Raw genomic sequence first — 17,035 nt, forward strand, 5'->3', positions numbered from 1 at the left:
AAAAGCAGAACGAATTGATGCAGACTAACAGATGGAGAGGAGCAGATTCAATCGTAGGCTCAGATTTGTTTTATTTTAAAGAGCCGCTTGCCTGCCACGCATCCCTCGTCTGTGAATGTGCAATCAGAAGCAATCAGAAGGCACACTCAAACAAACAGAACAGGAACAAATGGTGGCACGGTGGCCCAGCGGGAGAGTTGCTGCCTTGCGGCGCCAGAGATCCCGGTTCGATCCTGATTACGGGTGCCGTCTGTACGGAGTTTGTACGTTCTCCCCGTGACCTGCGTGGGTTTTCCCCGAAATCTTCGAATTCCTCCCAAACTCCAAAGACGTACAGGTTTGTAGGTTAATTGGCTTGGTAAAAATTGTAAATTGTCCCTAGTGAGTGTAGATTAGTGTTACTGTGTGGGGATCGCTGGTTGGCGCGGATTCGGTGGGCTGAAGGGCCTGTTTCCGCGCTATATCTCTAAACTGAACTAAATTAAACTAAACTAAATAAGGAAGGCATCAAATAAAATCACAGGACTGAAAACAATTTAACATGCTAGCTTTGGTGTCCCATAACCGATATACACGTGGTTCTGTGTGCTAAATATGATGTGCATTTTCCCATATTGATTATCAGACTTGGATCCTGATTACGGGTGCTGTTTGTACGGAGTTTGTGCGTTCTCCCCGTGACCTGCGTGGGTTTTTTCTGGGATCTCCGGTTTGCTCCCACACTCCAAAGACCTATAGGATTGTAGGTTAATTGGTTTGGTATCAAATGTAAAATTGTCCCTAGTGTGCGTAGGGTAGTGTTGGTGTGTGGGGATCACTGGTCGGCACGGACTCGGTGGGCCGAAGGGCCTATTTTCACGCCGTATTTCTAAACTAAACTAATCAAGTTCCAGCGCAAAATATCTAATTCCTGCCCAAAGTCCAACAATCCTCTGAATTCAAATGTACTGAGGTCTGAGACTGTTATCACGGGCGCAGGTTAAACACATCGTCAAATGTCATTGCTTATAGTTTGTAATCCAAGAATACATTAACACGCATGCCAAATCTGAATTACAATCTACCTACTTGTCTGTCGATGAATTTTAACTTTCACAAATGTTGTTTATCAGTCTTTTCACTTTTAATTATTATTGAAGATTTTTTTATTTTATTAACTTGACATAAATGCTTAATATTCCACTTTTAGTTTTTGATTCTACGACCATTTTAAATTCTATCATTCTTTTCAATTGTCTTCATTGCAGAGCCTTGTCTTTTACGGGATAGCACACAAACAAAAGCTTTTCACTGCACCTCGGTACAAAGGACGATAATAAGCTAAACTAAACTAAAAAAAAAAGCCATTCCTACTTAGCTGCAGCAAAGTACAATGACATGGCCCATTCACACAAATCCTGGACACCTTGCTGATAGTAACTTGTCAAATAAATCCATAGAGAAGATTTATGGGCAAGTATAAAACTAACGAAGGCTAGCTCAGATCATAGCCACATACGGCTTATACATGTTCATAAGTTAGCAGAATGAGCAGAATTAGGCCATTCGGCCCATTTAATCGTGGCTGATCTATCTTTCCCTCTCAACCCCATTCTCCTGCCTTCTTCTGACAATCCTCAGTCATCAAGAATCTGCCAATCTCCGCCTTAAAAATACCCATTGACTTGGCCTCCACGGCCTTCTGTGGCAATGAATTCCACAGATTCACCACCCTCTCTCGAAGAAATTCCTCCTCGTTTCCTTCTTAAAGGTGCATCCTTTTATTCTGAGAGAAAGTGTGCTTGGCAGAAATTAAAACGGTGTACCCTCGTTGAACTGAGTGGGGCTCACAGCTATGCTTTGCAAAGAAGAAATTCCTCCTCATCCCCTTTCTAAAGGTACGGTTACCATTACATTTACTGTAACATTTGTTCACAATGTTGTAATCTTTAGGATCCACTTGGTCTAGTAATCTTTAGGGTCTTCATGCAAGCTTGACTTTTGCACAATAATGGCCAACTGGATCAAAGTTATTGAAAACTTAAAATATAAAGCCTTACTTAGTGTTTGTATTTCAAATAATTAGCTTGTTCCAGTCACGATGATCTCATACAACGTAGGAAGGTCATTAATTTTTACAACAAAAGCTGTCACAATTTTAAACTACTTTTTAGCTGTTTTAAAATAAACAAAGATTAAATACTACTTTATTAGGGTAAACTGATGGACCTAATGTTTGACAGTTCTTTAAAACAGCCAGAAAGACCATTTGCTAACATGATTAATTGTTTCCCTGTAATAGAATTCGTGAACTTTCTCCATTCCAAAGCTCCGGAGGTTTAACCAGACTCCCTTAGGATTAATGAAGTTCAAATGATCTGCAGTGTGGTGAACCAGTGGCTAAAAATCAACATGTTAATATTATTCAACAGACCGACTTATAGACCACAACCAGAGAACAGTCCTGAACTAATATCTACCTCATTGGTGACTCTCGGACTATCCTTGATCAGACTTTGCTGGCTTTAACTTGCACTAAACGTTATTCCCTAATCATGTATCTATACACTGTAAATGGATTGATGTAATCATGTATTGTCTTTCCGCTGACTGGAGAGCATGGAACAAAGGCTTTTCACAAGTTCACAAGTTATTGGAGTAGAATTAGGCCATTTGGCCCATCGAGTCCACTCCGCCATTCAATCATGGCTGATCGAGGTAAAGGAACCGCTTGGAGGTAGTGATCATAATATGATTAGTTTTTATCTGCAATTTGAGAAGGAGAAGGTTAAATCGGAAGTGTCAGTGTTGCAGTTGAACAAAGGGGACTATGAAGGCATGAGAGAGGAGCTGGCCAAGGTAGACTGGAAAGGGATCCTAGCAGGATTGACGATGGAACAGCAATGGCAGGAATTTCTGGGCATAATCCGGAAGACGCAGGATCATTTCATTCCAAAAAGGAAGAAAGATTCTAAGGGGAGTAGGAGGCAACCGTGGCTGACAAGGGAAGTTAGGGATGGAATAAAACTAAAAGAAAAGATGTATAACACAGCAAAGAGTAGCCGGAAGCCAGAGGTTTGGGAAACTTTCATAGGACAACAGAAGGTAACAAAACGGGCAATACGGGCTGAAAAGATGAAGTACGAGGGGAAGCTGGCCAAGAATATAAAGAAGGACAGTAAAAGCTTCTTTAAGAGAAAAAGAGTAGCAAAGTCAAATGTGGGTCCCTTGAAGGCAGACACGGGTGAAATTATTATGGGTAACAAGAAAATGGCAGAAGAGTTGAACAGGTACTTCGAATCTGTCTTCACTAAGGAAGACACAAACAATCTCCCAGATGTACTGGAGGACAGAGGATCTAGGGGGGTAGAGGAACTGAAAGAAATTTTCATTAGGCGATGCAGTATAATATAGATAAACGTGAGGATATCCACTTTGGCGGCAGAAACAAGGAGGCAGATTATTATCTCAATGGAGTTAGGTTAGGTAAGGGGGAGGTGCAGCGAGACCTGGGTGTCCTTGTACACCAGTCACTGAAAGTTGGCATGCAGGTACAGCAGGCAGTGAAGAAAGCTAATGGAATGTTGGCCTTCATTACAAGGGGATTTCAGTATAGGAGTAAAGAGGTTCTTCTGCAGTTGTATAGGGCCCTGGTAAGACCACATCTGGAGTATTGTGTACTGTTTTGGTCTCCTAATTTGAGGAAGGACATCCTTGTAATTGAGGCAGTGCAGCGTAGGTTCACGAGATTGATCTCTGGGATGGCGGGACTGACATATGAGGAAAGATTGAAAAGACTAGGCTTGTATTCACTGGAGTTTAGAAGGATGAGAGGGGATCTTATAAAAACATATAGAATTGTAAAAGGACTGGACAAGCTAGATGCAGGAAAAATGTTCCCAATGTTGGGCGAGTCCAGAACCAGGGGCCACAGTCTTAGAATAAAGGGGAGGCCATTTAAAACTGAGGTGAGAAAAAACCTTTTCACCCAGAGTTGTGAATTTATGGAATTCTCTGCCACAGAGGGCAGTGGAAGCCAAATCACTGAATGGATTTAAGAGAGAGTTAGATAGAGCTCTAGGGGGCAGTGAATCAAGGGATATGGGGAGAAGGCAGGCACGGGGTATTGATTGGGGACGATCAGCCATGATCACAATGAATGGCAGTGCTGGCTCGAAGGGCCGAATGGCCTCCTCCCGCACCTATTTTCTATGTTTCTATGTTTCTATGTTTCTATCTCTGCCTCCTAATCCCATTTTCCTACCTTCTCCCCATAACCCTTGACAGCCGTTCTAATCGAGAATTTGTTTGTCTCTGCCTTAGAAATATCCACTGACTTGGCCTCCACAGCCCTCTGTGGCAATGATTTCCACACATTAACTACCCTCTGACTAAAGAAGTTCCTCCTCACCTCCTTTCGAAAACAGCGCCCTTTAATTCTGAGGCTGTGACCTCTGGTCCTAGACTTTCCCACCAGTGGAAACATTCTTTCATATTATTCTGTAAGTTTCAATGAGGTCCCCCCTCATCCTTCTAAACTCCAGCGAGTACAGGCCCAGTGGTGTGAAAAGCTCATCATCAGATTCATTGTATCTCAGCACAATAAACAGATTGTTCAATAGCAAATAAAACAAAAGGTATCGACTTACTCATAATACTCTGCAGCTGGTGTGATTTTATACTTGGAATATTTGGTTCCGTTTCCCAGCAAGGAGGCGTTGAACAGTTTTGGATCAGTACAGTTCTTACTATTCCAGTAGTTATCGCAGTGTACCCATGGTAGATCGGAGGTGAACGATGAGAAGAGATAGTACAGAGACCAAGCTATGATGACGTTGTAGTAAAAGCCGACGTAAAGGGCTATCAGTATCACGGCATAGCCCACGCCTGAAAGAAACAACAAAAGAAAATCATCATTTAAGTTTTGTTAACAGTACTGTAGTTCATAATCCACTCAAAACAAATTGGAGGAACAGCACCTCATGTGTTGCTTGTGTATGAAGAAGGGTCTCGACCCGCAACATCACCCATCCCTTTTCTCCAGAGATGCTGCCTGTCCCGCTGAGTTACGCCAGCATTTTGTGTCTATCATATTTCGCTTGGGCAGCTTACAACCCAGCGGTCTAAATATTGATTTCTCTAACTTCATAACCACTGCTTTCCCTCCCAATCCATCCCTCCCCACCCTAGTTCCCTGACTAGTTTCCCTGTCCTGATTAATTTGACTGATTGCATGTCTCGTTGTCACCTTCCCCTCAGCTCACAATGTACCGTTGCACATTTCCCTGAGCGGCATCCTCTTTGATCTGTCGTTTTTCACACCTTACCCTTCCATATCTCCAGTTACCCTCTCTCCTGACTCGCAGTCTGAAGTAGGGTCTCGACCTGAAACGTGACCCATTCCTTCTCTCCAGAGATGCTGCCTGACCCGCTGAGTTACTCCAGCATTTTGTGTCTACCTTGGACAAAGCAATCTTTCCCTCTTGACCCATAAAATGTGATGTTAAATATAGGGCAGCACGGTGGTGCAGCGGTAGAGTTGCTGCCTTACAGCACTTGCAGCGCCGGAGACCCGGGTTCGATCCCGACTAAGGGGTGCTGTCTGTATGGAGTTTGTACGTTCTCCCCGTAACCTGCATGGATTTTCTCCGACGTACAGGTTTGTAGGTTAATTGGCTTGGTAAATGTAAAAATTATCCCCTAGTGTGTATAGGATAGTGTTAATGTGCCGTGTCGGCATGGACCCGCCGGGCCGAAGGGCCTGTTTCCGCGCTGCATCTCTGAACAAAACTAAAGGGTCTTCAAGAATTAATTCAATTTACCTAAGAGAATTTATCTTAAAAGTCTAAACTTATCATGGCAACAACTATGGTGCAAGACTCCAGAGTCTTGCCCTGGAGTGCTGTGCAGAACTTTGGTAATTTGTAAAAAATTGTTCCTAGTGGACAGAAGGGCTTGTTTGCGCGCCGGATCTCTAAAGTCTAATGTAAGATGGCTTCTGTAAATTACAACTGTAGGATACAATTGTGGAATTCATTGCCACAGAAGGCTGTGGAGGGCAAGTCAATGGATATTTTTAAGGCAGAGATAGATAGATTCTTGATCAGTACGGGGTGTCAGAGGTTATGGGGAGAAGGCAGGAGAATGGGGTTTGGAGGGAAAGACAGAATAGCCATGATTGAATGGTGGAGTAGGCTTGATGAGCCGAATGGCCTAATTCTGCTCCTATCACTTATGAACACTTGTGAACTAGTGTACGGGTAATTGTTGGTCAGCAGGGACTCGGTGGGACGTAGGTCCTGTTCCCACGCTGTATCGCTAAACTAAACTAAACCACAAGTGACGGGGGGATTGGAGGAAATTCATTCTGGGCCCCTACTCCATGAGGAACTTAACCACAGAGCTCAGTTGGAAGTTCAACCACAGAGAGCGATGAGCAGGTTTTGGACGTCAATGTCAGTACGGAAACCTAGATCTTGGCGGCTGCTACTCAGAGAATGCCAACATCGCCCGGAAATATATTCCAAGCAAGTGCCAGGAGTAATAAAAGCCGAAAAGTGTAGGACGGAACTGCAGATGCTGTTTTAAACTGAAGACAGACACAAAATGCTGGAGTAACTCTGCGGGACAGGCAGCATCTGTGGAGAGAAGGAATGGGTGACGTTTCAATGGACAATAGACAATATGTGCAGGAGGAGGCTATTCGGCCCTTCGAGCCAGCACCGCCATTCAATGTGATCATTGCTGATCATTCTCAATCAGTACCCCGCTCCTGCCTTCTCCCCATACCCCCTGACTCCACTATCCTTAAGAGCTCTATCTAGCTCTCTCTTGAATGCATTCAGAGAATTGGCCTCCACTGCCTTCTGAGGCAGAGAATTCCACAGATTCACAACTCTCTGACTGAAAAGGTTTTTCCTCATATCAGTTCTAAATGGCCTACCCCTTATTCTTAAAATGTGGTCCCTTGTTCTCGACTCCCCCAACATTGGGAACATGTTTCCTGCCTCTAACATGTCCAACCCCTTAATAATCTTATACGTTTCGTGTCGAGGCCCTTCTTCAGACTCTGGAGAGAAGGAATGAAGAAGGGTCTCAACCCGAAATCACGCATTCCTTCTCTCCAGAGATGCTGCCTGTCCCGTTGAGTTACTCCAGCATTTTGTGTCTATCAAAGTGCAGTAAAACCTGTTTTCATCCATTAGATATCATAACGCATGAGCCCGGTACACTATTTCAAACATGTCATTGGCACTTCTACCTCTAGTTTGCTTGAATATCATTATCAATTGTAATATCGCAAATTTTTCCTCATGAAGAAGAAACATGTTGTTTGTCCACCAGCCCTGGACTCTGTATTGGAGAATATCTTGTAGAAACAAGGAACTGCAGATGCTGGTTCATTAAAAAAAAAAGACACAAAGTGCTGGAGTAACACAGCTGGTCAGGCAGTAACTCTGGAGAACCTGGATAGGCGACGAAAGATAGACTCAAAGTAACTCAGTGGATCAGACAGCATCTCTGTAGAAAAAGGATAGGTGACGCTTCGTCAGTCAGAAGAAGGTGTCCCAGCCTGAAATGCCACCTGTCCTTTTCCTCCAGAGATGCTGCCTGACCCGCTGAGTTACTCCAGCACGCTGTGAAACGTGACCTATCCATGCTCTCCAGAGATGCTGCCTGACCCGCTGAGTTACTCCAGCACTCTGTGCCATTTTTTTAAAGAATATCTTGTTGGTTTTTAAAACAATACTTATGTACTTCTAATATTTTATGTTCAGAACATATTGACTGTGTTTTAGTCTCTCCGATAAGAACATACTGATTACATTGTGTGATTTAGCAAGAAATATTTAACCATACCATAAAACTAACCTTACATGTGCTTATTGAATCAACAACGGTCTTACCCCGACAATCACACAAACCAACCTCCCTTCCATTGACTCCATTTACACCTCGCGCTGCCTCGGCAAGGCCAGCAGCATAATCAAGGACCAGTCGCACCCCGGCCACTCCCTCATCTCCACTCTCCCATCAGGCAAGAGGTACAGAAGTGTGAACACACACAGCTTCAGATTCAGGGACAGTTTCTCCCCGGCTGTTATCAGGCAACTGAACCATCCTAGCAACAACCAGAGAGCGGTCATGAGCGACTATCTACCTCACAGGAGACCCTCAGACTATCTTTAAGCGGACGTCACTGGACTTTATCTGGCACTGAACGTGATTCCCTTTATTGTGTATCTGTACACTGTGGATGGCTCCATTGTAATCATGTACAGTCTTTGTGCTGACTCGTCAGAATGCAACAAAAGCTAGGGTGGCACAGTGGTGCAGCAGTAGAATTGCTGCCTTACAGAGTCAGAGATCCGGGTTCAATCCTGACTATGGGTGCACAGTTTCTCTTGATGTTCGTACGTTCTCACTGGGACTGTGTGGGTTTTCTCCAGGAGCTCCGGTTTCCACCCACATTTCAAAGATGTGCAGGTTTGCAGGTTAATTGGCATCTGTAAATTGTCCCAAGTGTGTAAGATAATGCATTAGTGTACGGGGATCGCTGGTCGGAGCGGACATATTAGGCCAAAGGCCCTGTTTCTGCTCTGTATCTCTAAACTAAACTAAAAGCATTTTACTGTACCTCGGTACACGTGACATTAAACTAAACTAAACTAAACCTCATGTCTCAGTGAAAATGGTTTGCAATGACCCATTCTACATATAATTTGTATATTAATGACTTAATTTATAAATTAGCAAAATGACAAGTTTTACTTTGTGACCCAATGTAATATTACAGAGGGCACTGCACCAAAATTCTATTTTGGACTATATTGACTTTGTAAATAATGCCAAAATGTCACTACCCACAATAACATCAACGTCCATGTGTAAATCCTTTTGTGCTAAAGAACTGTTTTGCAGATGTTGAAAAACAGGGCACTGCCATAGTTCTCTTTATGGTGTTGAAATATAAACACCATGAATAAAGCAAGCCTTCCTCTGGCACCCTTCCTCAATCTTCCAAATTATAAACAAATTATAAATGCTACAGCTAATCTCCGCTCTGCTTTTTATATCTCCCATCTTATTTCAAATCTCAACCATTTTCTTCCCCTCTTATCCAACACCAACCAACACCGTCTTACACAAAGCACAGTAGGGTTGAATCTCCCGGTTGCTCAACACTTTAACTCCCCTCTCCCATTCCCACAGTGACCTTTCTGTCCTGGGCCTCCTCCGTTGTCAGAGTGAGGCCCAACGCAAATTGGAGGAACAGCACCTCATATTTCGCTTGGGCAGCTTACACCCCAGCGGTATGAACATTGATTTCTCTAACTTCAAGTTTTCTTCTTTCTCCACATCCCTCCCCATTCCCAGTTCTCCGACCAGTCTCACTGTCTCCGACTACATTTTATCTCTGTCGGTTTTGTCGTCCTTCTAATGACCATGGATCAGATTGTCCATGGTCACACTTGTTCAAGCAAGAGGGAGCCCGTCGAGTTAACCGCTGCTGGTCCCACGAAGACCATAGTCCAAGGAGGATGGAGGCAGGGCGCGAGGTCGGTAGGAGAGGAGAGGGAACTGGGGTCGGGCCCTCGAGGTCGGCCGTGGGAGGCTCTCCGAGGGAACACAGGTGGACAGGATGGAGACCCACAGTGGCCCGGGGCTTGCGTGAAATGGGCACCGCTCATTATACCCACAGCACGGACTGGGCTCTGAAAATGGCGCCAACACATGGCACCTCACGCACGTGAGATCGGTAGACCTTTCTTGTACAATCTGCCAATCGGGGATGCGCTTGGGCATGGCAATACTCTACTGGACTGCTTGTAAGAAAATAATTTCACTGTGCGTTTGCTTTTCGCAAGTGTGACAATAAAAGCACCATTGAACCATTGAACCATTGAACACCTAGTGCCACACTCAAGGCACCCTAAATAACCCTGAGGAATGCTGTTGCCAACCACATGGGAATTTCCACATCTCCTGAGTTTAGCCGCCATAATGTGTGACGCCACAGTGGTGCAGCGGGTAGATCTGCTGCCTCACGGCGCCAGAGACCCGGGTTTGATCCTGACAAACCACAGGTGCTGTCTGTGTGGAATATGCACGTTCTCCCTGTGACTGCGTGGGTTTCTTCCGGGTGCTCTGGTTTCCTCCCAAAGATGTGCGGGTTTGTAGGTTAACCAGCCTCTGCGAATTGTCCCGAGTGTGTAAGGTGTGGATGTGTAGATTATGTAGAATTTGTGTGAACGGGCGATTAATGGTTGGCGTGGACCCGGTGGGCCGAAGGGCCTGTTTCCATGCTGTATCTTTCAAGGATTCAATCATTCAATTTCTTCCTCAAATTTCTTTAACTGAATCAGAAATTTCTTCAGTAATTATCATGTCTATTTTGTGAGAAGCCCCTCAGACAGATGTGGGCTTACCAAATCATTTAAAAATATATATTTTACCTTGTTACCTTTGGCTGAAACTGAAACAAATGCTCAGAAGACCCCCCAGAATAAATTTGTCAGACAATATTTCTCTTATAAGACACTTATCATTCATAACTAGGTACTGAATTTAATCCTTAAGCAATTACATGGATGAGCAAAATATCAAAGTTTCTTTAGAAGAAAGCAGACTTGATCCGTTACTACTTTGATTTACGGCCTTCAAGTCCAAATAAGTCTAATAATGACAAGAAGATGAGCATTGCCAGAATCTTTAGTTAAGCCGCCAGAATTAGAGTCTAATGGGATTTAGACATCATGCTAATATTTTTCATGGTAAGGTTGTTAAATGAACAGATCTGTATTGAACTTCATCAAATAGATTCAATATATATATTTTCTTTATTTTAGTTTAGTTTGGACGGACAGCATGGAAATAGTCAGACGTAGAATATGTTTCAGAAGCTTTTAGAAAAGCACACAGACATGCAAGGAATGGAGGGAGATCCATCACATGCAGGCAGAGGAGATTAGTTTAACTTGGTTAGTATCATGTTCGGCATAGGCATTCTGTTCTGAGCTGATGGAGGCAACATTTTGGGACAGAGTGGAAGTGACATTTGTGGACATGATTTGGTTGGAAGTCTTTGACAGATACATGGGTAGGAAATGTTCAAAGGAACATGGGCCAGACGCGGGCAGGTGGGACGAGGAGAGATGGGACATGTAGGTCGGCAGGGGCAAGTTGGGCCGAAGGGCTTATTTCCATGCTGTATGACGCTATGATCTGGGGTGATGGAGGAACTGAAGGAAATCCACATTAGGCAGGAAATGGTTTTGGGTAGACTGATGGGATTGAAGGCTGATAAATCCCCAGGGCCTGATGGTCTGCATCCCAGGGTACTTAAGGAGGTGGCTCTAGAAATAGTGGAAGCATTGGAGATCATTTTTCAATGTTCTATAGATTCAGGATCAGTTCCTGTGGATTGGAGGATAGCAAATGTTATCCCACTTTTTAAGAAAGGAGGGAGAGAGAAAACGGGTAATTATAGACCAGTTAGTCTGACATCAGTGGTGGGGAAGATGCTGGAGTCAATTATAAAAGACGAAATTGCTGAGCATTTGGATAGCAGTAACAGGATCATTCCGAGTTAGCATGGATTTACGAAGGGGAAATCATGCTTGACAAATCTACTGGAATTTTTTGAGGATGTAACTAGGAAAATTGACAGGGGAGAGTCGGTGGATGTGGTATACCTCGACTTTCAGAAAGCCTTCGACAAGGTCCCACATAGGAGATTAGTGGGCAAAATTAGAGCACATGGTATTGGGGGAAGGGTACTGACATGGATAGAAAATTGGTTGACAGACAGAAAGCAAAGAGTGGGGATAAATGGGTCCCTTTCGGAATGGCAGGCAGTGACCAGTGGGGTACCGCAAGGTTCGGTGCTGGGACCCCAGCTATTTACGATATACATTAATGACTTAGATGAAGGGATTAAAAGTACCATTAGCAAATTTGCAGATGATACTAAGCTGGGGGGTAGTGTGAATTGTGAGGAAGATGCAATAAGGCTGCAGGGTGACTTGGACAGGTTGTGTGAGTGGGCGGATACATGGCAGATGCAGTTTAATGTAGATAAGTGTGAGGTTATTCACTTTGGAAGTAAGAATAGAAAGGCAGATTATTATCTGAATGGTGTCAAGTTAGGAAGAGGGGATGTTCAACGAGATCTGGGTGTCCTAGTGCATCAGTCACTGAAAGGAAGCATGCAGGTACAGCAGGCAGTGAAGAAAGCCAATGGAATGTTGGCCTTCGTAACAAGAGGAGTTGAGTATAGGAGCAAAGAGGTCCTTCTACAGTTGTACCGGGCCCTGGTGAGACCGCACCTGGAGTACTGTGTGCAGTTTTGGTCTCCAAATTTGAGGAAGGATATTCTTGATATTGAGGGCGTGCAGCGTAGGTTCACTAGGTTGATTCCCGGAATGGCGGGACTGTCGTATGTTGAAAGGCTGGAGCAATTAGACTTGTATACACTGGAATTTAGAAGGATGAGGGGGGATCTTATTGAAACATATAAGATAATTAGGGGATTGGACACATTAGAGGCAGGAAACATGTTCCCAATGTTGGGGGAGTCCAGAACAAGGGGCCACAGTTTAAGAATAAGGGGTAGGCCATTTAGAACGGAGATGAGGAAGAACTTTTTCAGTCAGAGAGTGGTGAAGGTGTGGAATTCTCTGCCTCAGAAGGCAGTGGAGGCCAGTTCGTTGGATGCTTTCAAGAGAGAGCTCGATAGAGCTCTTAAGGATAGCGGAGTGAGGGGGTATGGGGAGAAGGCAGGAACGGGGTACTGTTTGCTGGTGTTTCTGGACGGCAGTTGCAATGACCAGCGAGCCTCATCTTTCTCCACCTGATCTTCTCGGCCAGAGGTGTAATCTCCCCGTGGAGCTGGGCCTTGGTGGTATGCACCCTCCAACTGACACTTTGAACTTTTTTGAGCATTTGGTTTTGAGGGGGGAAGTGATGTAGAAATATCTCATTTACTAAATAACTTCCGTCCTCAAAACTATTCAATGGATGCACCTCGGAGGTATTTATTTCACAAGATGCCGGAGTAACTCAGCGGGTCAGGCAGCATCTCAGGAGAGAGGGAATGGGTGACGTTTCGGGTCGAGACCCTTCTTCAGACTGAAGAAACGTCACCCATTCCCTCTCTCCTGAGATGCTGCCTGACCTGCTGAGTTACTCCAGCATTTTGTGAAATAAATACAATAGACAATAGGTGCAGGAGGAGGCCATTCGGCCCTTCGAGACAGCACCGCCATTCAATGTGATCATGGCTGATCATTCTCAATCAGTACCCCGTTCCTGCCTTCTCCCCATACCCCCTGACTCCACTATCCTTAAGAGCGCTATCTAGCTCTCTCTTGAATGCATTCAGAGAATTGGCCTCCACTGCCTTCTGAGGCAGAGATTTACACATCCACTCCCTACACAATAGGAGCAATTTACAGAGGCCAATTAACCCACAAATCCACACGCCTTTAGTGATGTGGGAGGAAACCGGAGCACCTGGAGGAAACCCACGCGGTCACGAGGGGATTGTGCAAGCACCAAACAGACTTCACGGACACCAGACTGAAGGCTCTAACGTCCAGGTTCAGGAGCAGCTTCTTAGCCCATGAAACTCAATAACACTACCCCATTCTACATTGGGGTCTCGACCTGAAACGTCATCTATTCCTTTTCTCCAGAGATGCTGCCTGACCCGCTGAGTTACTCCAGCATTTTGGGTCTACCTACAGTTCCTTGATGGACGTCGGCTTCGTTTTTGGGATGTGGGAGGAAACAGGAGTACCCGGAGAAAACCCACGTACGTGCAAACTCCACACAGACAGCAGCTGAGGTCAGGGTGGATCCCAGGGTCTCTGGCGCTGTGAGGCAGCAGCTCGACCAGCCGCCCTCCTTGCCAAATCACAAGGCACTGAGCATTAATTTGAGCCGCTGAGTTACTCCAGCACTTTGTGTCTTTCCTTGGTGGACCGCCTCTGCAATTCCTTGTTTCTACTTAGTATTGGACGCTGTTCCAGACAGGGTAGCCAGTGGGAGACTGTGAAGAATTCTAGAATGGGATCATTGGAGTGTGGATTGGTTTCCATTACCTTCCCAACCTTTATCATCTAACCTTTTGCATATAAAATTCTTAAGGGGTTGGAGAGGCTATATGCGGGAAGGTTGTTCCCGATGGTGGTGGTGGGGGGGGGGGGGGGGTCCAGAACCAGGGGTCACACCTTAAGGATAAGGGGGAAGTCTTTTAGGACCGAGATGAGAAAACATTTCTTCACACAGAGAGTGGTGAGTCTGTGGAATTCTCTGCCACAGAAGGTAGTTGAGGCCAGTTCATTGGCTATATTTAAGAGGGAGTTAGATGTGGCCCTTGTGGCTAAAGGGATCAGGGGGTATGGAGAGAAGGCAGGTACAGGTTACTGAGCTGGATGATCAGCCATGATCATATTGAATGGCGGTGCAGGCTCGAAGGGCCGAATGGCCTACTCCTGCACCTATTTCTATGTTTTCTATGACCCGTTCCTTCTCTCCAGAGATGCTGAATTACTCCAGCTTTTTGTGCCCGTCTTCGGTTTAAACCAGCATCTGCAGTTCTTTCCCCCACGCCTTCCCAAACTTTCCGGTCTTACAGAAATGACCCAAGGCAGACCAATCCCACAACCTTGAAGAGCAGACTCTACAAATCCAACTCGACCCGAAACCGATAAAAAGACATTAAAAGGCAGGAGTAACTCAGCGGGTCAGGCAGCATCTCTGGGCAAAAGGAATAGGTGACGCTTCGGGTCCAGACCCTTCTTCAGACCTCAAAGTCAGTCTGAACTTCAGAGCCAGTCTGAAGAAGGGTCTCGACCCGAAACATCATCCATTCCTTCTCCCCAGAGATGCTGCCTGACCCGCTGAGTTACTCCAGCATTTCGAGTCTAACTTCAACTCGATACCAGTCCTCAATATATATATATGTGTGTGTGTGAAATTTCGAAAGCAGAAGTGATTGAATTTACTGCCTAGAATAGATACTATCACAGTTCCTGCATTGGGTTCCATGGGTATTTTACTCGCGGATGTTATTTACACCCAGTACATATTTATTCACCGGCCCGACCGACGTGTTGTGACCGGGTTCCGTTTGTGTGGGTGTCCACACCAGACATGCCAGATCCACAAAGAGAAATCACCTTTGAATATCGGGCAGATTTTCCAGACGGTGGCCGCTCCTTCGCGGTTATACTGTCCCAAAGCCAGCTCCATGTAAAACAGGGGCATCCCGGCGATCAGCAGAAACAGCAGGTATGGGATGAGGAATGCACCTGGAGAGAGATAGAGAGAGAGGGTGAGTGAGTGAGTGAGAGAGAGAGAGAGAGAGAGAGAGAGAGAGAGAGAGAGAGAGAGAGAGAGAGAGAGAGGTGGACGGAGGGGGACAGAGAGGGACAGAGAGAGAAACAGAGACAGACAGAGAGAGAGAGAGAGAGAGAGAGATAGACAGACAGAGAGACAGACAGAGAGACAGAGATCCCATTATCCCATTCGACATTTGGGCCCCGACCCAGAACGTCACCCATTCCTTCCCTCCAGAGATGCTGCCTGACCCGCTGAGTTACTCCAGCTTTTTGGTGTCTAACCTACATTTCCTTGATCTGTCCTTTTCAAACCTTCACATTCTCTCTGCGCCCTTCCATATCTCCAGTTTCCCCTCTCCCCTGACTCTCAGTCTGAAGAAGGGTCTGTCTTCACCCGAAACGTCGACCATTCCTTCTCTCCAGAGATGCTGCCTGACCCGCTGGGTTACTCCAGCATTTATGTGTCTCCTCCGAACCACATACACTGGAATTTAGAAGGATGAGAGGAGATCTTATCGAAACCTATAAGATTATTAAGGGGTTGGACACGTTAGAGGCAGGAAACATGTCCCCAATGTTGGGGGGAGTCCAGAACAAGGGGCCACAGTTTAAGAATAAGGGGTAGGCCATTTAGAACGGAGATGAGAAAAAACGTTTTCAGTCAGAGAGTTGTGAATCTGTGGAATTCTCTGCCTCCGAAGGCAGTGGAGGCCAATTCTCGGAATGCATTCAAGAGAGAGCTAGATAGAGCTCTTAAGGATAGCGGAGTCAGGGGGTATGGGGAGAAGGCAGGAACGGGGTACTGATTGAGAATGATCAGCCATGATCACATTGAATGGCGGTGTTGGCTCGAAGGGCCGAATGGCCTCCTCCTGCACCTATTGTCTATTGTCACACAGACTTGGATGGGGCGTTGTTTCAGTCTTTGCACTATTATTGCCTGTTTATACTGTATATTCTGAGCGTTTTCTTGGTGGTTATAATGGCGTTTACAGGGTGCAATGTGGACATATATGTTGTGCTGCTGCAAGTGAGAATTTCACCGTTCCGGTTCGGGACATAGTGACAGACAATGAAACCATCTTCACTCTGGAAGACCAGACAACCACGGGGTTCATGCCGTGACCGCCATCGATTTCAGCTTCAACCCACCACTCGCTCTGACCGGGGATTAGACGCGGTGTGGGATTTCACCAATGAAAAATGGGAAGGATCTCATCATTAAAGCGTCAATGGCGAGGTTTCCACTCCCCGCTCGCCCCGGGAAAGCGTTTAAATCTGGGGCGAAGAGGTGTTTGGGAGAAACAATCAGAACTTTATATGTGAGAGGGGAGAGAGCGAGAGAGAGAGAGAGAGAGAGACACACACACACACACACACAACCCACACACACACACACACACCACACTCACACACACCCCACACACACACACACCACACACACACACCCTCCACACACACACACACACACCACACACACACACACACACCCCACACACCACACACACACCCCACACACACACACCACACACACACACACACAACCCACACACACACACACACCACACTCACACAGTGAAGAAAGCCAATGGAATGTTGGCCTTCGTAACAAGAGGAGTTGAGTATAGGAGCAAAGAGGTCCTTCTACAGTTGTACCGGGCCCTGGTGAGACCGCACCTGGAGTACTGTGTGCAGTTTTGGTCTCCAAA

General features: G+C 45.6%; 1 protein-coding gene across 2 annotated transcripts in view; it reads right to left on the reverse strand.

Annotated features, from left to right (window-relative positions):
- The window catches only part of slc6a2 (solute carrier family 6 member 2), a 110,813-nt gene that overhangs the window by 89,432 nt on the left and 4,346 nt on the right, over positions 1-17,035 (reverse strand). For both annotated transcript variants that reach the window (XM_078400373.1, XM_078400372.1), the window contains exons 3-4: positions 15,165-15,296; positions 4,629-4,866 (exon numbers count right to left, since the gene is read on the reverse strand). In XM_078400373.1, coding sequence (XP_078256499.1) covers positions 4,629-4,866; positions 15,165-15,296 — 370 coding nt within the window. The remainder of the gene's footprint in view (positions 1-4,628; positions 4,867-15,164; positions 15,297-17,035) is intronic.

This window comes from Rhinoraja longicauda, chromosome 6, assembly GCF_053455715.1.
Source record: "Rhinoraja longicauda isolate Sanriku21f chromosome 6, sRhiLon1.1, whole genome shotgun sequence".
Classification (NCBI taxonomy): Eukaryota; Metazoa; Chordata; class Chondrichthyes; order Rajiformes; family Arhynchobatidae; genus Rhinoraja; species Rhinoraja longicauda.